This window comes from Pteronotus mesoamericanus, unplaced genomic scaffold, assembly GCF_021234165.1.
Source record: "Pteronotus mesoamericanus isolate MK-2021 breed Mesoamerican mustached bat unplaced genomic scaffold, CSHL_Meso_final scaffold_408, whole genome shotgun sequence".
Taxonomy (NCBI): domain Eukaryota; kingdom Metazoa; phylum Chordata; class Mammalia; order Chiroptera; family Mormoopidae; genus Pteronotus; species Pteronotus mesoamericanus.
The window spans coordinates 1,582,716-1,606,983 of NW_026555315.1; the positions used below are offsets into that span (position 1 = coordinate 1,582,716).

The window sequence follows — 24,268 nt, forward strand, 5'->3', positions numbered from 1 at the left end:
CCGTGCGGGGCGGGGACTGTCGCCCACGTGACCGCGGGTAGGCGGGGCCGGGAGCCGCCGCCATGCACCGCCTGGGGCCGATCTGCTGGGCTCTGCTGCCCGCCTTGGGGCTCTGTCTCGCGCACCAGGCGCGCCCCCGGAACGCGCTGCTGATCGTCGGTGAGTGCGTCCTCGCCGGCCCGCCGCCGCCGCCCGCTGTCGCCCCCAGAAGCGGCTACTTTGCGGCAGCGATCACTGGCGACCCAGCGCGCCCTGACGCCCTCCCTGCCATCCCCTTCCCGTCCCCGTCTCTGCGTCTCCCCGACACTTCATGGTCGTTCCCTTGGAGGAGGCAGAGCAGCCTCGCCCACCGCGGGGTCTGCAGGGACCGGCCCCAGCTTTCAGCACCCCACTCTCGCCGGGGGTTTGACCGTGCACCCCCTCCCGTGCCCCGAGCCCCCGGCTCGGGAGGCCGGCGGCTTCCCAGAACTCCGGGGTCCACAGATCCCAGAGGGGATGCCAGAGGAAGGGCTGGCGCCCAATCCCCAGATGCCAGCCAGAGTGCCCTGGGGCTCTCATCTCCTCCCCAGCGGTTTTTCCGACCCCCAGGCCTCTGCTCCCCGCTCCACACCTGCCCTCTTTCCCAAGGCCATCCCCTCCCAGAAACTCCAAGTTCCTCCAGCGCCCTGCTGCTGCCCACGAGACTTGCATATGGGTGACCAGCAGGCATCACAAGGCAATCCCGTTACTTCCTCTTTTGAGGTCTGGCTTTCTGCCAGGGTCCCTCTTTCTGATAAGCTGTGTGGTCTCCACGGGGCCTTCAGCCGAGGGTAACAAACCGCTCTCCCCGGGGGGGGCGGGGGTGTCCAGTCAGCACCCTCCCAGGACGCCGGTGAGGGGGGCCCCAGGTCTGCGTCCCTGTGTGGTGTCTGCCGGGCCCAACGCCGCCCCGTCCCACCTGCCTGCTCATGTGCTCACCTGCGCCCTGCACCTGCTGACAGGCCCGCCCAGATGTCACACACACCTGGTAGCACTGCCGCTCGAGGGTCACTGCTGCCGAGTGGTCATGCCCACTTGGGTCCTGCCCACCTGGGCGTCACGCTCTCCCAGGTATGGTGCCCGCCCGGTGCCGCACTCGCCCGGGCATCACTGGCCCAGGCTGCTGCCGCAGGACCCAGGCCTCCCCCGCTGCACACGTGGCTCCCCCTGAGCCCAGCCCACCAGGGCCTCTGTGTCTCCCGCCTTCCTCAGCGGACGACGGAGGCTTCGAGAGCGGCGCCTACAACAACAGCGCCATCGCCACCCCGCACCTGGATGCCTTGGCCCGCCGCAGCCTGGTCTTCCGCAACGCCTTCACCTCCGTCAGCAGCTGCTCCCCGAGCCGCGCCAGCCTCCTCACCGGCCTGCCCCAGGTGAGGGTCGGGCAGGAGCGGGGCCGGTGGAGGGAGAGCCCCCCGCCCCTCCGGGCGGCGCTGCCCTTCCGTGCCCACTGCCCACGTGACGTGATCTAACGGTGGCCAGGTGCGCTCTGGGCGTCCCCGCCGGCGAGGGGGACGCTGGCAGTAGGGGCCGCCGTGGACCGGGGACAGGGGCCTGAGCACAGACCTCCCCGAGAGGGTAATCAGGCCGCTGGGCGTGGGGGCTGCAGCCAAGAGGCGGGGGCGTTTCTTTATCCGCTGACGCCTTTCTGGTCGGCGTAACACGTGCAGCGATGTGTTCTACGCTGTAAGACCGCTGGTTAATAAAAAGAGGCCTGCAGCTGTCTTTTTTCTGCCTATGACGCGTGCTCACAGTAAAGAAGTTGGAAAGTGCAGGAAAAAAGGGGAGAGCAAAGGCCGCCCTGGCTGGGTGCACACGATCCCAGTCTGGTGTGCCCCGCGCGAGTCCCCGGAGGGGCCTGTGGGCCTCGGAGGAGTGGGAGGGGGCCGGTCTCCTGGAGGCTAAACCTGGCCCGCAGAGCGCCAGGGTGGCAGGCCAAGGGGCGAGCAGGAGCAGGCCTCCGCGTCGGCGGCGGCTCCCCTGCCCCAGCTCACGCGTCCCCACCGGCAGCATCAGAACGGGATGTATGGCTTGCACCAGGACGTCCACCACTTCAGCGCCTTCGAAGGCGTGCGGAGCCTGCCGCTGCTGCTCCGCCGAGCTGGCGTCCGCACCGGTGAGGGCTTCGGGGTGCCGGTCCCCGGGGACCCGGGCCTCCTGGCTGGGCCCTGGGTCCGCGAGAATGAGGGCCTGGGCTGCCTTTGTGCGTGGGTGTCGGGCAGGGGGCGGAGAAGGGAGCAGGGGGGAGTGGGAGGCCTTGGAGGGGACCGGCCTCTCTCGCCCCAGGCATCATCGGGAAGAAGCACGTGGGGCCAGAGGCCGTGTTCCCCTTCGACTTCGCGCACACGGAAGAGAATGAGTCGGTCCTGCAGGTGGGGCGGAACATCACTAGAATCAAGCTGCTGGTCCGCGAGTTTCTGCGCACGGGGGACGGCAGGTGCTGGCCGGGCCCCTGCCCCTTCCCCTGGCTCCCCCCCAGGGCTGGACCTAGTCCCAGAGCCTTTGTTTGGAATTTCCCAGGCGGCGGCGGGGGATGGGGGAGGGCTCCAGACACTCCAGTTAACCCGGTCAGAGAGAGGGGACATGGGGAAACTGAGGCCGTGAGGCTCCCAGGAGACTTTCAGTGGTGGGAGCGGGCAAAGCCGAGAGGAGCGTTCCTTCCTGAGGGGGGCGGGCCCCCAGCAGGGGGGAGCCAGGCCTCGGCACTCAGGCCCCTGCCGGCGCAGGCCCTTCTTCCTGTACGTCGCCTTCCACGACCCCCACCGCTGCGGGCACTCCCAGCCCCAGTTCGGGGCCTTCTGTGAGAAATTCGGCAACGGGGAGAGTGGCATGGGGCGGATCCCAGACTGGACCCCGCAGATCTACGCCCCACAGGATGTGCAGGTAGGAGGGCCCCTCCCCGAGTTCCCCAGGCGCCCGCCCACCCTGACTCCTCTCCCTGGGAAGTCCGGAGAGCCTGGCCCCCGCCCCGCGCCCGCCGTGAGTGTGCACCCGGCCCCAGGTGTCCGGCCTAGCCTGGAAGGAGTGACCCTTTGACTCGCAGGATCCAGGCCCCCATCTGAGGCGCCTGCAGGGAGAAGCCTAGAGACGCGGGTGGGGTATCTGGAGCCGAGGACCTCGGGGCTCCTCCGTTCATAGGGAGGAGGAGGAGGGTTTCAGGCCCTCGGGGGGCGCCAGCACCTCCGTCTTCTTCCCTAATTCAAGGGCTGGTTCCTGTCCCCACACCTCTGTTCTAACTCTGACCCTGCACCCCCCTGCCCCAGGTGCCCTACTTCGTCCCAGACACCCCGGCGGCGCGGGCCGACCTGGCCGCTCAGTACACCACCATAGGCCGGATGGACCAAGGTGGGTCCGGAGCCCTGGGGCGTGTGAGCCACCGCTCGGCCCGGGCTGGGCCAGGCATCGGCGGGGCCTGTGCCCTCGCAGGGCGGGCGCGCCCTTGCCTCTCCCAGGTTCTGGGGGCCCAGGTGCTCCCGGGCTCCGGGCCCTCTTGGGGTGCCTGCAGTCACGTGGCCTCCTCCTGTCCTATCCCTTGTCCTTGGGTTCAGGGCCCTCCCGGGTCCTCTGGAACGATATGACCCCGAGCGACAGTTCTGTCTGTCGAAACCCTCCCTTGAAATAAGGTCGTGTTTACAGACTCTGGGTGAACACGTGTTTGGGGGGTCGGGGGCACTGCCTTTCTACCCGCCACGGGGCACCGGCACCTTCACGCCCCGCTGCTCGTGCTGCTCATCCACAGGGACCTGGGCAGGCGGTGGGAGTGCAGGGCCTCCTGCCTGCAGCCCCCGCCCGGGGCTGCCCCTCCGCTCCACGGGGCAGGCCTGAGATTCCAGAAAACACAAAAGCCAGCGTGTGCAGCCAGCAGCCGTGTGGGGGGACGGGGAGGTGCCGAGGGGTAGCCAGCGGCCTGGAGGGGAGGGCTCGGCGGGGGGTCCGGGCGGGGGGGGGGGGGGCGCGGCAGCGCGGGGTCCTGCGGCCGTGCCTCCCCAGGCCTCAGGCTGGGCTGCGGCCCCTCCCGCCCGCAGGGATCGGCCTGGTGCTGCAGGAGCTGCAGGCCGCCGGCGTGCTGAACGACACGCTGGTGCTGTTCACGTCTGACAACGGGATCCCCTTCCCTAGCGGCAGGACCAACCTGTACTGGCCGGGCTCTGCGGAGCCTTTGCTGGTGTCGTCCCCAGAGCACCGGAAGCGCTGGGGCCAGGTCAGCGAGGCCTACGTGAGCCTCCTAGGTACGGCTTGGCGTCGCGCAGGGCGGGGGACCGCAATGCCCCACACCCACTGCCTCACGGGGCTCCCGGCCCCCCTGGGTGAGGAAGGGACCCCAATTCTACCTAACAAGGCAGGGCGGAGGCTCAGAGGCGAAGTGAGCGGCCCGAGCTCACGCAGCACGTAGGCCCAGCTCGGACGCCAGCCCAGCCTTTTACTGTCTTGCTACCCCACCCCCTGCGTGTCTGATGCCGTAGGTCTGGGTCAGGGCCCGAGACCTTGCATTTCTGCCAAGTTCCTGGCGATTCCAGACGCTGTGGCCACAGCACGGAACAGGACTAGATTAGCCCCCATGGGGACTGTCTTTCTGGTCTGAAAGGTTTTAGAAGGGCCCTGAAGGCCACCACCAGAGGCCTTGTGGCCCAGAAAGGCGGGCGGCAGGGACGGGTGTTGGGCCCGCGGGAGCGCCTCCCTATGGGTGGCTGGACGTGGGAGGCGGCCCCCCGGCTCTGCAGGGTGGCTCGGACTGGGGTGGCGTGGCCGCCTGCTGAGGCCGCCTCCTTCGCAGATCTCACGCCCACTGTGCTGGACTGGTTCTCCGTCCCCTACCCCCGCTACGCCATCTTTGGCTCGAAGACCGTCCAGCTCACCGGCCGGTCTCTCCTGCCGGCTCTGGAGGCCGAGCCCCCCTGGGCCACCGTCTTTGGCAGTCAGAGCCACCACGAGGTCACCATGTCCTACCCCATGCGCTCCGTGCAGCATGGGCCCCTCCGCCTTGTGCACAACCTGCACTTCAAGATGCCCTTCCCCATCGACCAGGACCTGTACGTCTCAGCCACCTTCCAGGACCTGCTCAACCGCACGACGGCCGGCCAGCCCACAGGCTGGTACAAGGACCTCCGCCACTACTACTACCGGGAGCGCTGGGAGCTCTACGACCGCAGCCGGGACCCCCGTGAGACCCAGAACCTGGCCGCCGACCCGCGCTACGCCCAGGCGCTGCGGCTGCTGCGGAGCCAGCTGGCCAAGTGGCAGTGGGAGACCCACGACCCCTGGGTGTGTGCACCCGACGGGGTCCTGGAGGAGAAGCTCTCGCCCCAGTGTCGGCCGCTGCACAACGAGCTGTGAGGCCCGGCCACGCGCGCGTGCCTCTCTGCACCCACCCTGACGCGGGCCTCCGTCCGCCTCTGCCGCAGGGGAGCCGGGGGTGCCCCGGCCCCCACCTGTGCTGTGGGCATCACCGTCCTTGGGTCTGAGCCATGTCCCGGCACAGGAATTCCAGGGGGACCTAGGATGGGGGGTCCCGCCCATGACGGGAGGGTGGGCTCGGCAAAGGGTCTTGTTTCCTTGAGACCCTCCCGTCCTCTGGAAGCCCCAGGTGTCCCTGTGCCCTTCCCGCGACAGGAGCCGGGCGTCCACGGGCCGCGTGGGTGACGGGTCGGGGCAAACCCCCCACCCTCTGCACGGGAACGCGTTGTCTGGGCTTTAGCCTCTGGTCTCGAAGAAACCCTGGAGTGGCCCGCGGTCAAGTTCCCGACCTCCGGGCTGGGTTCCCCCAGGCCACCAATTCCCGAGAGGCTCCCGCGTGAGGGGTTTGATCCTGTGATCCTGTGGTCGTCCATCCTTTTAAACGTCCATGGAGGACGCTCCCGTCCTTGGGCTGGTCCCTCTGGTGTGGCGGACGCCGGGGTCTGGCCCAGGTGCTGCTCTGGGAATCGCCGGGCCTGCCCGCCACCGCCCACGCGGGGAGCAGCAGCTCTGCCTGGGAAACCCCTCCCCCCTCGGCGGGGGCTCTTGTCGCCCTTCCCACCCCCAACAGCTCCCTCCCAGGGGCGTCGGGAGAGAGCCACGGGACACAGCACTGTAAAAGCTTATTTTAATAAAATGCACCAAAGTCCGTTCCTGAACTTGGCCACGCCGACTGGAATTCGGGAGCAGCGTCCTGGGACGCTCAGACCTGGGGGCACCGCTGTCCAGTGATACTCAGTCCGTGACGGGAGTGGGGGGGCCCCTGGGGGTCCTCGCCTGAGCCCGGCCTGCGTGTCTCCAGGGCCCTGGGGGTGGGGCTGAGGGGGCTGGAGACAGCGTGGGGGGTGTTGGGCAGAGGGGCACTCCGCGCCTCGGGGGAGGGCGCCCCGCAGAGGGGTCTGTGTGGGGCTTCCCTGGGGCCCCTCCATCCCGGGGCCGCACGGGGTGGCTCCCAGGCCTGGACCCGATGCAGACACCGTCTCCGTCACCTGGAGACGCCACTGACCGGTGAGCAGTGTCTCTAAGCGGGCATTCCAGAGGCAGCTCAGCAAGCAGGCGCTGAGAAGAGGTAGCCCTGGGCAGGGGCGCGGTGACCTTGGGGGGGCCACCAGGGCCGCCGGCCGCCCTTTGCTGCACTGAAACGCAACTGGGAAGCGCAGGGCTTGGCCTGATGAGCAGTTACCTGAAGACGTCTCGGCTGCCGGCTCCTGGGCAGGCGCCAGAGACCCCTGCAGCGTGGGTACGTCCTTGGGGTGGAGGGTGGCCGGTCTGGACCACGCCAAGCCCCCGCTGACATGGAGAAGTGGCCCAGGTGCCGCTCTGGCCCGCACGCGGCGAGGTGCGCAGCCAGACTCCCGCGGGGGGCGTCCACGGCTCGGCCAGCGGGCACCCAGCGCTGTGCCCGCGAGGCCCCAGCTCCACGGACAGGACGGGAAGGGCCCGGGGCCGCGGGGAGGGGGACGCGGACGTCAGGCCGGGCTCTGCTCCGTCCACACGACCTTCCTCTGCTCGTCCGAGATGGCGAAGCGCACGCTGCCGAGCAGCGCGTCCAGGTCACTCCAGCCGTCGGGGGCCAGGCTGCAGTGCAGGCAGGGCGCCCGGTCCAGCTCGCCCTCCTCGCGCCTGCCGGCCTCCAGGAGCTGCTCCTCGGAGGCGCCCAGCCGCTGCAGGGCCTTCCTGCGGGGGGCGGGGGGCGGGGGGCGGCGGCTCAGGGAAGGCGGCCCCTGGGAGCCACCCCTGCCCCCCACCCAGAGCTGAAGGGACCACACGCCCCTGGGGGCAGGCAGCCAGTTTCAAGGGGCCCTCGAGGGACGCGGCCGCAGGCGACACTGCAGGGACGGGTGCTTCTGGATTACAGCGTCGCTGTCCTGTTACACAGGCGCGTCCTGGCCTCAGACCCGGTCCGGCTGTCGGCGTGGCCCACGCCCCGCGGAGCGGCCGCCCAGTGAACGGGTGGCCTCGGCGGGTTAAGGCGGGAGGCAGGGGGCAGTGGGACCTTTGTCCCACAGTTGCAGGGGAACTGCCCTGGGACACTCCCAGGAAACCCTGCCGTGTGCCCCAGGGGCACGAGGGCGTCCAGGGAGCGCCAGCCGGGGGCAGAGCCCGTTGCCAGTCCCTGGGACACCTACTTGAGTTTCTTTGCCGCCTTCTCGTTGATGGAGACGTGGACGACGATGGGGAAGATGTCCACCCTGTGCAGGGCGCGCACACTGTCCAGCCGGACGTCCAGCAGGGCATGGGTGTTCTGGAGGGAGAAGGAGGGAGTCACAACCTCACCCGGGAGCGGGACTGACGCCCAGGGGACCACGTAGGACAGCGTTTGGACGGGAGGCGCGGGCAGAGTTCACAGGTGCCCCTGCGCGAGTGAGGTGCGGGCCGCACCGTCTCCCGCGTCTCCACCCACGGTGAGAGTGTCGTGCTGAGTGAAAAAGTCAGGTGGGAAAGCGCAAAGGCTGTGGTTTCTTTCCCATGTAGAAGATAAACAAAAAAGTAAACCAAAAATAAACCAAAACCCAAAGCTCATGGACAAGGAGACCAGGTTGCTGGTTTCCAGAGGGGAGGGGGGAGGGCACCGCGGGGGAGGGTCGGATGCGGGGAGAGCGTGGGAAGCAGGCGTGAGCAGGCTGCAGTGTCTGCCGCCATCCAGTTACAATGTTGCCCGCCTGAAACACAATACTGCTAGGACTAGTGTTACATTTAAAAAAAAACAACTAACAGGTAAGGGAAGAACTTTCCTTTGCTTCATTTTTCACCTGGGGGGTCTAGAAATTGCAGGCTGGGGCTGCGGGGCCCTGGGTCTGGGCTCTGTCCCCAGAGACGGAGACGGGGTGCGGACGAGCGGGGCTCCCGCCTCTGGCTGGCGGCTGGCCCAGCCGCGCTGTGGCCGTACTACAAGCAGCTGCTTTCCAGACAGGGAGCCCCTGTGTCCATTTAGCAAATGAGATGTCTCCTGCGTTGGGGACACAGGCTCCAGGAAGTGAGGGGCATGGGGACCCTCAATGGCGAAGGCAGGGCCGGCCTTTCTGTGTTGGTGCAGCTGGACATCGAGCCCGAGCAGGCCGAGCGCCGGCCTGGGTGTCCAGGGCCCTGCGGGTCGGCGGCTGGTGTCCCTCAGGTGTCACAGTCTGTCCTTCCTGCCGTGTCCCAGCACCCCCTCTGGAGGTGGCGTCCCCAAAGCCCCAGAGCAGCCCCCGCCCCGCCCCTTACCTTCTCCATGAGGGACTCAATAGCCGGGCGGGTCACACAGCCGTGGCCCCCCGAGGCCTCGCCCTCGTGGATGATGTCTCCTCTCTGGCTGCAGGCCTCGTACTCCTCCGGGCTCAAATACTCTGCAGGTGACAGCGGATGGGGATGTCACACAGCCACCGGCGCGGGGTCCTGGGCAGCCCCATGCTGTACACCCCTGCCCTGGGCCCCGCCAGCTCTGGGGGAGGCTCTTCCCGGGGTGGCCTCCTTGCAGCTGAGCCGGCTCCTCCCGCTCAGGGGAGGCTGCGCCCTGCACAGGCGCCGCGGACTGCGGGACGGAGCAGGGCTCCGTCAGCACCAGGTGCGGGGGAGGGCGGGGGCAGGGGCAGGAGGGAGGAAGGAAGGAAAGGTCGATGGATGGACAGACAGATGTCGATAAACAACCCCTGCTCCAGCACTCCCCCAAACCCCAAAGTTACATACCCACCTTCTCCCACCCAGGAGCCCTCTGGTCCCTGAAATCAGTGGTTCCCCACCCGGGGCAGCTTTGCCCCCATTGGCACTGGCAATATCTGGGGACACTTTTGGCTGTCACAACTGGGTGGCAGGCGTGAACTCCTGGCATCTGGAGGGTGGAGGCCAGGGATGTGAGTCAACATCCTCCAATGCACGGGACAGCCTTGCGCCATGTCAGCGCAGGGCCGGGACCCCGCCCCCACAGCGCCCCGGAAGCGCCTGCTGTGCCCTCCTCCCTGAAGAGCCGCTCCCACCGCGCAACCGCCCCCAGGCCGCTGTGGCCCCAGCAAGAAGACAGCGCCTGTGGTGGCCGTCAGCGAGTGACGTGACGGTGAACCAAAGCACCAACCAGCCCCACCCTCCTGCTCGGCCACCCGGGAGCCGCCGGCCGCTGAGAGGAGACACACGGCCTCTGTCCGCAGGCGTCCAGGACCCGGCCGGCAGGTCGCCTCCTGGACGCTGCGGACCGGCTTCTGGCAGGTGGACAGCGCCCTCCGATGCTGGCGCCCACTTAAGTAGGGGTCTGTTCTCCAGGAGCGACCGCGCTGGGTTGAATGAGGCCCCCAAGCGCGTGTCCACCTGGAACCTCAGAGCAGGATCTCATTGGGAAACGGGGTCTTTGTGGGAGGGTTGGTTAAGATGAGGTCACACTGGACTGGGTGGCCCTAATCCAAGGCCTGGTTCCTTATACGAAGGACAGGAGAAGCCAGAGAGACACGTGGAGCAGGGGGGCCTAGGCAGGAGGGGGCGGCCACGGGGGGCGGGGCCAGCGCGGCCGCAGAGGGTCCGGGATCCGGGCTTCCGCCTCCAGGCGGCCGGAGCACCTCGGGTAGTTTGGAGCCCGCGGTGTGTGGCAACTGCGACAGCAGCCACGGCGCCTGCACGGCAACCTCGCACTGCTGTCCCCAACGCCCACGAGGGGCTCTGCCCCGGCCTCGCCCGCCGCCGGGCAGACAGGCGGGGCCCCCACAAGGACGCACCTGCAGGGCACTTCTTAAACCCTTGGAGGAGGCACAGCTTCTCACTCAGGATCTTCCCAACGAGCCTGGGCACGAGGAGCACGGGCCGGGGCCGGCTGGGCCGGTGCGGGCGCACCAGCATGTAGGGGGCCAGCGTGACGCTGCTCTCGGCCCAGAGGCACCCGGCGGAGGGCTCTGCGGGGACAAGAGCTGTGAGGGCCCGGCCCGGCTGCCCTGGCCGCCCACCAGGCCCCGCACCTACGGGACCGCGCCCATGCCCACGGCAAGTGCGCCCGTGGGGCACGGAGCCCGCGGCTCTCCGGGGCCAGCGTCGCAGCCACGGCGCAGCCCACACCAGGCGGTGCCGGCCTGGGCACGGGCGCCATGCCTCCCTCCCTCCAGCCCCCGCCCCCCTGCCAGTCAGGTCTCGTCCATCCCCCGCAGCCCCCTCACAGGGCGAAGTCAGGAAACCTTTCAGGGAGACGGCAGTAGCCCAGGCCCATTTGGCTCTTTCTAAAACGACTTCCCGTCACCTTCACGGCTCGGCTCCCCCTGCTGGGGGCGCGTGCCCTGCCGACCCCCCATCACGGGCCAGGCCCACCCCGCCCACTGCAGAGCCATCGGAGGGGTGTCCTGGCCTGTGCAGTGTTTGGACAGCGTCCCGTTGTTACTAAAGGGACCACTGTCTACATAACCTAATCAGTGGCTTTGCCTCTCACTGGACAGATCACAGGCAGACGTTAAAGACGTGCAGCTCGCCCGCTATCCCGAAAGGCACAGGCACCAGTCACGGTTCTTACGACACTGATCTGGCCCCCTGGCATGGCCGCCCCCTGACCTCGGCGACCCTGGCACCCTTGCCTCCCGGCGCCGGCACCCCTGCCAGCCCATCGCCTCACCTCCCAGCCGGCTGGGGTCTGACTGGGCCCCGTCAGAGGAGGAACATGGGGGGCCGGCCTTGGATCTCTCCACACAGACAATGCGCACCAACTTCTGGGGTCCCCCAGAAGGCTGCCGGAGGAGGAGAAAGGGGCCGGAAGTTGTCCCCGCCATCCACGCAGGCCTGGGGCCAGCACCCGCCCCTGCCCCCGGGGCAGCCAGGGTGGCCCTGGACTGCCAGGCTGTGCCCACTGACTGGCCCGGGTCCCATGTGAGGACAGGCACAGGGGGACTGGAGAGTCCTCGGGCAGAGGTCCCCCGGCAGGGTGTATGCAGTGAGGGTGGGCATCAGGCAGGAAGGAAGCGCGGGGCCCCCACAGCCCCGCCCTGTTCCAGTGGGGGGGCAGCACCCTAGCGCCTCCCTCAGGGCAGCTGAGTGTCCCGTGTCGGGAGAGCACCAGGTCCCTGAGCCCTCGACCTCCGAGGGAGCAAGGGCGGGGAACAGAGGACAGACAATTGGGGTGAAGTGGGCAGACAGAGGAGAGAGCACGGCAGCATACGGGCCCACGCCGGGAGGGCCCACGCCGGGAGAGCCCACGGGCCGGCCACGGTGTGGGCGCCCGAGAGGGTGTGCAGGGGCCCACGGGGCAGGGGCTCACGGGAGGCCCCCCAGATCGGTCACCGACACCCTGCAAACCGACCCCCCGCCAGCCCCCAGCCCTCTCCCAGCGCACCCCGGGTGAGAGAAGAGGGTGGGTCGGCCCGTCCCCTCAGGTGGCACGCGCTGGGGGAGGAAGGGGCTGGGGGGAGAGGCAGGGCCCACGCCTCGCCCAGGATCTGGGCCCGTTGGCGCCGCCTCACCTTGCGGGCGGCGGCGCTCTGCTGAGTCATGTCCTGGAGCAGGGCGACGAGCAGCTGCTGGGCCCTGCACAGAGGACAGACCGCACAGCTGCAGGGCGCCCCCAGCTCCTGCCGCCGGCCCGCGGAAGCCCCGCGGAGCCTCCGCCCGCCCCGAGAGGCCGGGTGCCGGTCGCGGGGGCCGACGCGGCTCCTGACCCTCGCACTCTGGTGTGGCCCGAGGACACTGGTCTGGCCCTGGGCGCGAGCAGGTGGGAGGGCGGCCTCGGCCTCTCTGCACCTGCCGAGCCGCGCTCCGGGTGCAGGTTGGCCGGGAGGCCCGGCCGACACACGACACTGACCGAGGGACGGGCCTCCGGGAGGGCGGCCGCTGCTCCGGCTGCCCTGGGGCCGAGGGCCCCCCGGGATGGGGTCCTTCGTGCTAAAACCAGGGCAGGTCCTGGACACAGCAGCTCCGCTCGTCACCCTCCCCCCGGGGACCCTGGCAAGGCCTGGAGATGCTGTCACAATCGGGGGCCCAAGGGAGGCCGGGGACGCTGCTCGAGGCCACGTGGTGCCCAGGACAGCCCCCCAGACCGAGGCAGCTAGCCCCACGTGCCAACAGTGCTGAGGCCGGGGAGCTCGGGTCCCCGATGTTCTAGAATGCTCTAGAATGGAGGCCCGACCCTCTTCACAAACAAACCCGTCGGAGCGGTGAGCCCGGGCACCGGCGCGCTGGGGACCCCACTCTCCGGGGCACCGCCCCCCGCCCCCCCGCCGCTGCAGGCCGCCGCGGCCGCTCACCGTGCGTAGCTGGGGATGGTGCCCCGCTCGGTGTCCTTCATGCTGTAGGGGCAGAAGCGGCAGGCGCGCCAGCAGCGGCGGCCCTGGAACAGGGTGTCGGTGACGTGCAGGACGTCACCGCAGTGCACCTGCAGCTCCCCCTCCGCCCGCCCCTCCAAGGCCAGGTTGACCCGGATGTAGAAGGAGTCCCCTGACGTAGCCACTTTGGCTTCCAGGTCCTGCACCAGCTTCTTATAACCTGATCAGGGAGAACAAGAGGGCAGGTCAGCCTGGGTGAGGACCCCCCTGAGGGAGGTTCCCGGACGCGGAAGGAGGAGGCAGAGAAGGGACTGCCCCAAGTCCCAGGAGCCGGACTCGGTGGGCGGGAGGTGCCCAGCCCCCCGGGGGTCCCCCGCAGGCCTGGGGCGTGGCCTGGCTCTGCGGCCCGGTGTCCGCTCGGCCCAGGGCTCAGAGTCGGGACTGGACAGCCGGGCAAGTCTCAAGAGGTGAGCTCGTTTTTTTCGGGGAGGAGTGTGTACCCTCCATGTTGACCTTCACAGACAGGCAGCAGAAGCCGTTCACCCTCCGCAGAAGCTCGACAGCCTGCTCCAGGGTCGCGCCCTCCAGCACGGCCTTGAAGAAGGGCTCTGTTGCCTCGTGGTCCACCTGAGGGCACGGCACCGCAGTCGGCCTCTACCAACCAGGGCTCTGCAGCCAAAGTCCGAGTGCAGGTGCGTGCCCCCCCCCCCCCCCCCCCCCCGTACCTCTGCCACAGGCCCTGGACCGGACAGCTCGATTCGGCTCCTCCGAGCCACGCACGTCCCCACCCCGAGCCAACCGCCAGCCCTTCCCAGCACCCTGCATGCCAAGGTCACTGCCAAGGACCGAGTGTCTGCTCTCCAAAAGGGGCCTCTGTTCTAGAGCGTTCTAGGGCTTTCTAGATACGGGGTTCTCAGCTTTGGGACTAGGGACCTCTGGATCAGGGCACCTGGTGTCAGGGGGCCATCCTGGGCCTGCAGGGTTTCAATTGCATCCCTGGCTCCACCCGCCAGATGCCCAGGCAACGCCCCCCCCACCCCCGTGAAAGCCACTTAGAGGCTCCACTGAGGGATTCACATTGTAAGCTGACAACTGGGGATCCCGGCAGGGCTGGCAGGAACAGAATAAAGGGCTTTCATGTTGTGTGGAGTGAGCACAGGGAGACACGCGTCAGAAGCATGCTTCCAAGTCATTCAAGACACAGCAGAGCCCAGCTGAGCGCGTGGGTGGCCGTGCGGGGGAGAAGCCCACGGGGCTCGCAGGGGCCCAGCAAGCGGCCCCGCCCCCTCCCGCCCCTGCCCAGGGCTCCCCGTCACACCCCGCGCCCACCTACAGCCACCACCGCTCGGCAACGCCTGTGTCGTGAATTTCTTGCTATTGTTGAAAAGCTTGACGTTCGATAATTCTGTTTTTTTGGCTACATCGAAGTCAGCCCCCTGCCATTGAATTCACTTAACACAATGTTGACTTAATAACAAGTTGTCCATTTTTGTTTTCTGCAGCTTAATGAACATTTTACAATAAAATGTTTTAAAAGGTGCTCTGGCGGTGAAAATGGTACATTGCATGTTGTGTGCAGTTGGACTCGCAGACACACATGCACACACCCCACCGACAAGCAAAGCACCGCGACAAAGCCCCACGCTCACCATCACGATCTGGGTGCCTGGGCGCAAGGCCATCTCGTCCGCCGCCGAGCCCGGGGTGACTCGGTGGATGAAGATGCCTGTGTGGTTCCCGCCGATGATGCTAATCTGCTCCAGCAATGCGTCCCCCTGGAAGGCCAGCACCGTGACCTGGCTGAGGATCTTCCGGGCCAGCCTGCGCCGCACGGGGACGCTGCTGCAGGGAGGGAGGCGACGGAGCTCGCGGGCAGCCCGGAGCAGGAGGGGCGGCCAGCACACCCCCCTGTTGCCCCCCTTTGGCCCCAGCGTTCTGGAACTCCCCACGCCCCCCCTTCTGCCATGACCCCACCCTCAGAAAGGCCCTCACCTGCTGGCCCTGGCCCCACCCTCTGCTCACCTGGCGGACACGCAGAGGTCCTTGGAGATCCGCTGCGGGCAGCTCTCCGGCTCCAGGAGGTCTAGGCAGAAGCGCAGGCTTAGGCGCCGAGTCAGACTAGCCCTCGAGGTCACCTGCGCTCCCTCCGTCCCCTCGGCCCCTTTCGCTGAGGCTGACCCTTGTCGTCCTTGCTGCTTAGCCCTCGATTTGTCTTCCCCCAAAGAGGAGGAGCCGGCGGAGGGCCGCAGCTGCCAGGGTTTGACCTGCACTGTGTCCTTCGTGATACGTGAAGGCTGCCAACACCTCATAAGGTAGAGAACCTAGAATCGGGACTTTCAGCTTCACCCGAACAAGCCAGTCAGGCAGAACCCGGGGCCCGCATGGCTGCGCCGACCAGCACTGCTGCTCGGCAGCGGTTGCCGCTGGCCGCCGGCTGCCTCCTCTCGCCCCAGGCCAGGGCCCAGCTGCTGGGCCTGACCCCGAGCTGGCCAGGGAGGCCCCGAGCTGGCAGCCATAGGACTCGTGTCCCGGCTCTGCGTTCTAACACGCAGCCTTTGCCCAGCCCCCAGGCAGCAGTCTATTCCTGGCAGGCCCGGGGAAGCTGATTAGACCCCTGGTGTGCGCAGGCTGATCCCACTGTGAGGGCAGGAAGCGGGGGCAGGGTGCAGAGTCACGCCAGGAAGAGCACGTGACTACCACCCTCCTCAGGACCCACGCTGCATCCGCCTGGGGTGCATCCTCTCGGTTGGTCCCTGTTACTTATAAATAAAGCTGCCAACAACCTCAGAAGCGGGGAGATATCTGACACAGGGCAGCTGTGCAGATGAGCATGGGGTGTGTGTGCCCCCTGGTGGCCATCAGGTGAATTTGAGACACGGTGCTGAGCACCTACTGTGTGCGAGCCCACGCCAGGGCAGCTGTGCAGGGTGGGGAAGATAAGGAGGCTGTCCTTGAGGGGCCCGGGGCTTGAGAAGGAGAGCCAGCTAAGTCACACAGAGGAGAACAGGCCGCAGAGGAAATGGGAAGGTGGCAGGTGCCCACACGCAGGAGAGAGGCTCCCTCAGGTGCCTCGGCCCGGAGCAGCGGGGACTGCAGCCTCCTGCCACCTGCAGTCACTGGGAGGCCTGGAAGCCCACCGTCCAGAGCAGGGAGGGGCAGAGAGAGCATCGATGCTGAGCTGGATGTGGAGGTGGACCCACTCCCTCAGCCTCTAGGTGACAACAGAAAGGGCACCCAGGACACAGAGCAGCCAGGCCCTGGGCCCGGTTAGGGCGGCGGTCAAGTTCACTGCCCAGCCCCTGGAGAGAGACCTGGCCCTCTCACCTGCCTCTCTGAAGGACCTGTCCCTGCCCTGCCCCCCCCACCCCGCGTGGGGCGGATGCAGAGGGCCGTGGAGGGGAGCACTCACCCGCTCTGTCTACAATCTCGTAATCCAGCTCCGTGTCGTCCGCCGTAGGTCCTGGGGAGGCTCCCCGGTTCACCTCCAGGGTCTCTGGGAAGTCGCTGCAAAGAGGAAGACAGCTCGGGCCGCCAGCCTGCTCCCCCTCTCGGACCCGGAGCCCTCCGCCCTGCCTGGCCCTTCCCCCAGGGAGCCACCAGGGGGCCCGAATCCCCCGGGCCTGACCCCCATCCCTGTCTACCTGAAAGACCAGGGCTCCTCCTGGAAGTCCGCTGCGGCCCGCTTGTACAGGGACAGCTGGCTGGGAGGCACAGGGCTGCTGGAGCGGAAACTGTCCACCAGCTCACGGCTGGACGCGGTGCTCAGGTCAGACCAGAGCTGAGACTGGAGGGGGGCGAGGCGGGGTCAGCCCGGAGCTCCCCCAGGACGCCCGCGCCCCCACTGCTGGGGAAAGGGAGTGAGCCACGCCGTTAACATCAGGGCTGAGGCGGTGAGGGCGGAGGGCAGAGCACATAGCCAGGCACATTAGTTGAGCACCTACTACGTGCCAGCACCCATTAGCTGCTTCTTGTACTTTCTATCATTTAGTTCTCACGAAAATCCGTGAGGCAGGCCATAAGGTCCTGCTTGACATCCAAAGTCATCTGAGAGTCCAGGCGACTGGCTAGGGAGGGTCCTGTGCGGAGCAGGGTGAGCCGTGCAGGGTGCTGCGTGGGGGCCGGAGGGCCCCAGGGATGCAGTGCAGGCCTGGGTGCAGCCGCCATCCACTGAAGTGCCTCTTCGGCACCTACTATGTGCTGGGGCCCCTTCTGTCTGCGCCTGGTGCACCCCCAGCAGCGCCAGTGCACCGGCCATACCTCGGAGGAGCTGAGGTAGCCGCAGTCGCTGGTGTCCCGCGGGCAGACGGCGAACATGCGCACGAGCCGCTGCTTCCCCCTCCGACAGGGCTCCCTGGGCCCCGCTTCCTGCTGGGGCTGCAAAGATGCCCGGAGGGCTGATTAATTCGGGGAGGGTTCCCCTCGAATGCTCTCGCGGTTTCCACTCAGTCACCACCCCGCCTCCACCCCGCTCTTGACTTCCAGGCAAAGCGATTGGCCGCCTCCTCCCCGCCCGGGACCCCGGCTGGCCGCCCAGGGGATGTGCGGCCACAGGCTGGGTGAGGGGCATTTCACCGCTGTTGGAGGATCCACATGCTCCTCTACGGGTGACACAAATGGCACCTAACATGTGTGCGTCATGTCACTACGCGCTGCACACAGAACCTTGGCGGCCAACCGAGCAGTCAGTCCCTGTTCTGTGCGTGTGTGTGCGCGCGTGTGTGTGCGCGCGCGCGTGTGTGTGTGTGTACACATCACGGCTGATGAGGGCGGGGGTGCGGGAGGAAGGGCTGGGGACCCTGCCCAGCGAGGGGAGGGTCCAGCTCTGCCTCCCACCCGGTCCCCAGACGCCTCTGAGGAGTCTCACTGGCCCTCAGGGCGCCTGGAGCTGGAGCTGCCAGCTGGACTCTTAACTAGAGATGTCATAGCAGTTTTAGCTCAGTTTCATCGGCTGCCTTCTTTCCTCATCCCCACAGCACACTTCACAGGCTCCAGAGCCTTCTGCTAGGCTACCCTTCCACGATGTGCACGACATTATTGTAAAAGGGGAGCGCGGCAGCCTCAGCCGCCCACTGGCGCATCTTCAGCGTCTGGCACCATGTGGCTCGCTCACGGGGCCCAGCGTTCCGTAGCCAGAGTGGCACCTGGTGCCCCAGCCCCAGCTGAGGCGAGTGGGAGTGGCCGGCTCGCCCCCACCCCACAACCGCCCTGCCCGGGGGGACCCCCAGCCCGGGCCCTGCACCCAGGGCCCAGCGGGCAGGGGGGCGCTCACCGCTTGCGAGGACTCAGCCTGCAGCCTGCGGAGGCGCTGGCGGAGGTCGCAGGCCTGGTCCGTCAGCTCGAACACTCTCCTGCGGAGGGCGTCCTTCTCCGCCAGGCTCTGAGAAACCTCCACCTGGGCCACGTCCCGGGCCGAGTAGGCCTGCGGGCCGAGACGGGAGGCGCCCAGAGCGTGAACGGCTGCGGAGGCGCCGTGCGGGGGCGCAGCCAGAGAAAGCCCCCTGCTCCCCACCTGCGCTGGTTCCGGGTCACCCAGGGGGCGGCAAACACTGAGCACACGCAGCGGCACAGCCCTCGTTCACAGTCGTGTCACGGGTGCGGATTTAACCCCCACCCCGGTCTGTGCGCACGCAGAGAATGCGAGGAGGCACCACACGTGGCCTCCAGTCTCCGCCAGTGAGCACGTCTGCAGGGGGCAAGGCGGGGGTTGGGAAACCACGTGGACCAGGGAGAGAGGCCTCAAAGCTGGAAGCAGTGGCCACCGAGGGCAGGGCCAGCTGTGGGAGGTGGCCAGCCAGCCTCAGCCACCAGCGCAGAAGGGGCCCGCCCGCCCGCCCTCTGGGTACCTGGTCCCGCTCCTTCTGCAGCTCGGCCACCTGGCTCTGCAGGGCGGCCGTCTTCTCCCTATAGATCTCACAGTCCACCTTGCTCTTCTGGAACTGCAGCAGCGTCTCCTCCTTCTCTTCCCAGTACTGCAGGGGGCGGGGGCGGGGGCGGGGGCGGGGGCGGGGGCGGGGGCGGGGCGGGGGCGGGGGGGACACAGCGCGGAGGACGGGAGGACAGGAGCCTCAGGGACAGCGCAGTGGCCCCAAGGAGGAACAAGGGGACTTCGCGCTCACCCCCAGCTGCTCGGCGCCCAGGAGCCCCGCCGATTCGCCACCTGTTCCCTCCCCTCCCCACCCGCCAGCCACAACCCGTAGCTTTGGACGGTGAGCTGGCCCTCAGAGCTTTGACGAAGGAGTAAATGAACGAACAACGTGTTAGGTAGGCAAACACGGCTCCGAGCTCAGCGTGGAGGAAAGCATCAGCCTCCCCCCCGGACGCGTGAAGCCAAGCTGGAGGGTCACCTGCTTTCGCTGCCTCTCGGCGGCCACCGCCCGCTGCCTCAGGGAGTGGATGCGGTCCACCAGCTCCTGCTTGCTCTCCAGGGCCTCGTCCAGGCTCTGCTCCAGAATGTCCTTCTCCGCCTGGCCAAAGGGAGTTCAGCCCGGGGCCCTGCCCGCCCACTGCGGGGACGCGTCCCTCACAGCTCGCCCCAAGACTGGGAAGCTGAAGGCCCCGTGGTGGGCGGAGGTGGCGACGTTACTGCCCGTCCAGGTGGGAAGCCTGCACCTGGGCTCTGCTGTGCATGGCCGGTGGAGAAGGCGGAAAGTGCTGGAAGCTGAGGCCTCTTAGGACAGAACCTCCTGCTTTAGGCGCTCATAGCAGCCTGTCCCTCAGACAGAGGGGGTCCTCCGCTGACCCCGGCCCGGCTGGAGCTGCTCTGCAGGCAGACTGTGAGTGCTGGCACCACTGGGCCATGGGGCGGCCACCGGCACCCAGGGGCGCTGCTGACGGCAGAGCTCGAGAGTGGCCGCTTACTGGTTCAGGGGAGCGGACGGATGAGGGGGGCTGAGGGCTGGCGTACCTCCAGGGCATGGTGCTCTCACTCTCTGCACCCTGGGGCTCCCTCTCTCCAACGCAGCACATTCTACAGGCTTTCGTCCCCTGTCCCCCAACTTTAAAGGGAGCCCCATTACTTGTAGCCAGCCCAGTCCACTCTGGAACAGCAGAGCGGCCGCAGCAGAGGAACTGAGCCCGACATTCGGCCAACTCCACCGCCACCTGGAGCTGGGGGAGTGGCAGGACTGCGTCCAGGGTTTCCTGTCGCCTCATGGGGGGACACCTGGCAGGAATTCCAGGGCCTGGGGGCCCCAGGGAGGAACGGGGTCCTGCTGTGGCGGGGCCGGGCCCTACCAGGCTGAAGGTCAGTGAGCGGAGCTTCTCGTTCTCCTCCTTCAGGCGGCTCAGCTCCTCGGCTCCAGGCTCCAGGCCGTCAGCCATCCTCAGCGACCGCTCCCGAAACTCCCGCTCGCAGGAGGCAGCGAGCCTCTCGCGCTGCAGCTCCTGCTGCAGCAGATACAGCTGCGGGAGAAGGGCAGGCCATGTGAGCGCATGCACCCCCGGGCAGGGCTGGGCGCAGGGAGACAGCGTGCATGTGCCCGGAGGCAGGCACACAGAGCGCCGGTGACAAATGGAGGTACTTGGGTGTCCTCTGTGCCATTGCATTTGTATATTTTAAAAAATAAATTTGAAGTTACTTTTAAACAAAGTTTAAAACTAAAGAAAAACGACATAGCTAAAGGCATAAAGCAGCCCTGGCTGGTGTGGCTCAGGAATTGAGGGCCCGCCCGTGAACCCAAGGGTCGCTGGTTGGATTCCCAGTCAGGGCACAGGCCTGGGTTGCAGGCCAGGCCCCCAGGAGGGGTACACGACAGGCAACCACACGTTGATCTTTCCCTCTCTTTTAGTCTCCCTCCCTTTGCCTCTCTCTAAAAATAAGTTTTAAAATCTTTTTAAAAATACTATAAGAAAGCAAATGCCAAAATGGTAAGTAATGAATATCCTCAATATTTAAAGAACCCCTACAAATCAGCAAGATACTAAACCCAACAGGAAAATGAGTAAAACACATTGCTGGGTTAGAGGGGGATCCTAATGACCCTCCGTCCTCTGCTCCCAGTCCGGGACCGGCTGGGAGGGGCCGGGGGGAGACCGTGACCCACCGTCCCCGGGCGTGGCCGCTGGAAGGGAACGGGGCCTGGGAGGGCCCGCCGCGGCAGAGCCCAGAGGAGCCCGGCCGCCCCAGGCAGAGCGGTGGGTGCGGCACAGGCCAGCCTGTCCTGGGGGCGACAGGGCAGACTCTTTGCCCGTGGGCTACGGGGCGGGGGGCCCGGTTGGTGAGGAGAAGGGTCGGCTTGCTGCTGGGGCCTGGGCCAAGGCTGGCGGGGCAGCAGGGCGCCCCACGGGAGGGCGGGTGCTGGGGCGGGGCACGCGAGGGCGGGGGCGGGGCGCGGCACCTCCTCCTGCAGGCCGCGGCAGCGCGTGGCGGCCAGCTCCTTCTCCTGCAGCGCGTTGCTGTAGTGCAGCGAGAGGCCGAGCAGCTCGTCCTTCAGCTTCAGCACCTCGTGGAAGTGGGCGCTGACCTCGCGCTTCATGCGGCCGTGGTCCGCCTCCAGCTGCCGCAGGCCCTCGGCGTGGGCCTCGGCCTGGTCCAGGCGCTCCTGCAGCCGCCGGCTCTGCTGCGCCAGAGCCTCCTTCTGCCCCTTCTCCTGGCTCAGCTCCTCCTGAAGGCTGCTGATGGCCCCAGCCAGGCACGCGGTCAGCTTGGACATCTCCATGAGCCCTGTGGGGGGGGGGGCGGGGGGCGGGTCTGGGCGTTACTGCCTCGGCCCCCGTTGTCCTCCAGGGCTCTGCTTCCTGCACCCGGACTCTCAGGAGGATCCCACCCTCGTCTGCCCACCTCCTTAAAGGTGCCTGGGCTGAACTGCACTCGACGTTTTGGTAAGTAAACCACGTGACTCGAGATTCTGGTACAAGGCTTCCCTGTGCCACCCCGCGGTTCAGACCCAACTGCCCCTCATCCACCCAGACGAGCCCCTCCCAACGTCGTCCTCCAAACATAACGAGACGCGGAATCTGTGTACACGTCCCTAAGCGACTCAAGCGCGGGCTATGAGGCCAGGCGGGCGGTGCCTTCCCCCGGCTGGGCCTCAGCGTCTTCCGGCCGCTCCCTGGGCCCGCCAGTCTTTCACCAGCTCCTCCAGGAAGCCTAAACCCACTCCCTGACTCGGTGGTCTCACCTGCCCCCAAGCCAGGGCTGAGCGCATGCAGAGTGCGCTGCGGCCTGCACGTGCTTCCCCCTGCCCCGCCCCCAACCCCGCCCGGCAGGCACCTCTCCCTCCGAGGTGGACCCTCCCAGAGCCAGGTGGGGACCCTGGGATGGGGCTGCCCTCCACCCTGAGCCCAGAGTGCCCAGGAAAGGACGCGTCCCCTTTGCCTGCGCCCCATGACCATGAGGGGCCCCTCCTGGTGCTGGCTAATCAGGGACAACAGACTTTTCCTTTTAGAGCCCAGGCCACGGGCTCTGTCTCCCGCCCACCCCCATTACAGTTAGTTGGGGGCTCTCCTCACCGCCCCCCGAGTGCTGGACCGGACGGCAGGGAAAGCTCTGGGAGCAGCAGCACACCCGCAGGGCGTGGCCCCAGGGGTTGCCGGGAGCCTGTGGCTCTGGGGGCCCCGCCCAGGCCACGTGCAGGCAGCCCTCTCACCGCTGAAGCTGCTGCTGTCCACATCCGGCTGCAGCCCAGTGACCAGGGTGTAGACATCCGGGTTGTGGAACTTGAGGCTCTCCAGGAAGGCGATGGCCCCGTTCTTCCCTCGCGTCCTCAGCAAGTCCAGCAAGTGCCCTGGAAGACAGAGCAGTCTTGGCTAATGGGGGGCTGGGCGGGCCGCCTCATGAATGACCGTAGGGAGGGGGCCTTGCATGTCTGGGAACCAGGGGCCGGGGGCCGGGCGGGCCCTCGCCACTCCCGTAGCCGCCTCCTGTCCACGTGGCGGCAGCCCGGCTCTGGAAGGATGAGGCTGATGTTTATTGAGCAGCTATTGAGATCTAAGTGCTCAGAGCGGGAAATAAGAGACCGGGGAAGATGTGGGCCCACTCTCTGGACCTAGCGGCATGTCGGCCGGCAGGAGCGGGCCTGCACACCGCTTGGAGAGGAAGGAAGCGCACAGCAGCACCCCAGGGCTGGGCCGCCCGGGGCTCCCCCACCCCGCCCCCGCTCTCAGCTTTGATACACCTGTCCTGCGTTTGAGGTTCATTGGGCACCACGGCAGAAGCTGCCGTGCCCTGGCAGCAGAAACAGCTCCGCTCTCCCGCCCGCCCGCCTGCCCCCGTGGGGTCCGAAGACGCCTGGAAAGGCTGGATTGGGGCCCCTGCAGCACGCGCACCTGGAACCTGCCCCTGGGACCCTGTCTGGGGAAAGGGACTTTGCAGATGTGACTGAAGTTTCGCATCTGGAGGGGAGAGCATCCTGGGCAATCTGGGGGGGCCCTGTGCCCAATGACAGGCATCCTTACGAGGGGCAGGCGAGGAGAGACACTCAGGGAGTGTCACGTGAGGCCGGGGCAGAGGCTGGACTGCGGGGGCCACAAGCCCAGGATCGGGGGGCCGAAGCCGGGGGAGGCAGCAAGGACCCTCCCCAGAGCCCTCGGGGGAGCGTGCCCGCAGCCCCTGGATTTCAGATGCCAGCCCCAGGCTGTGAGAGTTGTCGCTGCCATTTGAGGCCGCCCCCTCTGTAGGTCCCCACATCCTGAACTCGGCCCCTCGGCCCTGGCCGGGCAGGGCGCGGCCTCACCGGCTCGCATGGCGCTGTTGGTGAGCCGGGGGCTGTGCAGCACCTCCTCCTCATCCAGCTGCCCCAGCACCTTGGCCTGGCGCAGGTAGGGGGTGAGGCGGCTGGGGCAGATGCTGCGCACGATCCTGCAGCGGTGGCTCTCTGTCATCTCCCACAGCGCCTCCTCGTCCAGGGCTGTCAGCGAGGACTCCGTGCGGCGCAGTCCTGCCATGCCGGGCACCCTGGGCGGGAAGGACAGTGACGAGGGGCTGCGGTCAGCCTCATGGCTTCCCGGCCCCGCCCGGGGCGGGGGCGGGGGCGGGACTCTTCCCCAGCAAGCCGCCTTTCCCCTCATCACAGGCAGGGAAGGAAATGACCCCCCCCAATTCGGAGGGGACAGTGACACCCGCCCTGGCCCTGGTGGCCCGGGACCTACGGGAGGGACATCAATCCAGTACCAGGGCAGAGAGGGACCCGCGTTCCTTTTGTTTTCAGGGGACTGCATTCGCCCCGAACACACGGGCCGCTGCCCCTGCCCGGGGGCTGACTTGGGAGGTGGGCTCAATGGGGGGGGGGACAGACAGCAGCAGCTCTGTGACAGCCACACCCCAGTGCAGGGCGGAGGGACTGGTGTCCCCAGGCGGGTCCCAAGCTCCAGGTCTGTGGTGCGTAAACAGGCCCAGAACAGCCACTGTCCCAAGGCCCCGGGGAGGAGGGGTGACTCCCTCCAAGGGCTCCGCCCTCCCACCCGCTGTGAGTACCCGCACCGGCTGCCTCCCTCTCTTCCCTCCCCAGCACCTGCAACCCCCACCCCCCGCCCCCCGGCCCTGGCACAAGGTCTTGAGCCAATTAATGCAGCGAAATCATTCTAAACCGTTTTTAAACTGTGGACTGTCTCAAGCACGTAAGGAAGTCCTGCCAAGGATAGGACACACATCCACGTAC

General features: G+C 67.5%; 2 protein-coding genes across 2 annotated transcripts; one reads left to right on the forward strand and one right to left on the reverse strand.

Moving 5' to 3' along the window:
• The first annotated feature begins 45 nt into the window (after positions 1-45).
• Positions 46-6,111, forward strand: SGSH (N-sulfoglucosamine sulfohydrolase). Its single transcript, XM_054593281.1, has 8 exons — positions 46-159; positions 1,231-1,391; positions 2,029-2,134; positions 2,305-2,455; positions 2,745-2,901; positions 3,282-3,363; positions 4,044-4,247; positions 4,793-6,111. The coding sequence occupies exons 1-8, from the start codon at positions 63-65 to the stop codon at positions 5,350-5,352; spliced, it is 1,518 nt and encodes a 505-aa protein (XP_054449256.1). The 5' UTR covers positions 46-62; the 3' UTR covers positions 5,353-6,111.
• Positions 6,112-6,941: 830 nt separating this feature from the next.
• Positions 6,942-23,555, reverse strand: CARD14 (caspase recruitment domain family member 14). Its single transcript, XM_054593080.1, has 20 exons — positions 23,345-23,555; positions 22,259-22,396; positions 21,008-21,333; positions 19,905-20,072; positions 19,016-19,135; positions 18,515-18,640; positions 17,941-18,090; positions 16,929-17,045; positions 16,313-16,455; positions 16,081-16,175; positions 14,694-14,754; positions 14,321-14,513; positions 13,172-13,298; positions 12,654-12,891; positions 11,874-11,937; positions 11,033-11,144; positions 10,155-10,328; positions 8,680-8,801; positions 7,602-7,717; positions 6,942-7,149 (listed from the first exon to the last, which is right to left on the reverse strand). The coding sequence occupies exons 1-20, from the start codon at positions 23,553-23,555 to the stop codon at positions 6,942-6,944; spliced, it is 3,009 nt and encodes a 1,002-aa protein (XP_054449055.1).
• Between the last annotated feature and the right edge of the window lie 713 nt (positions 23,556-24,268).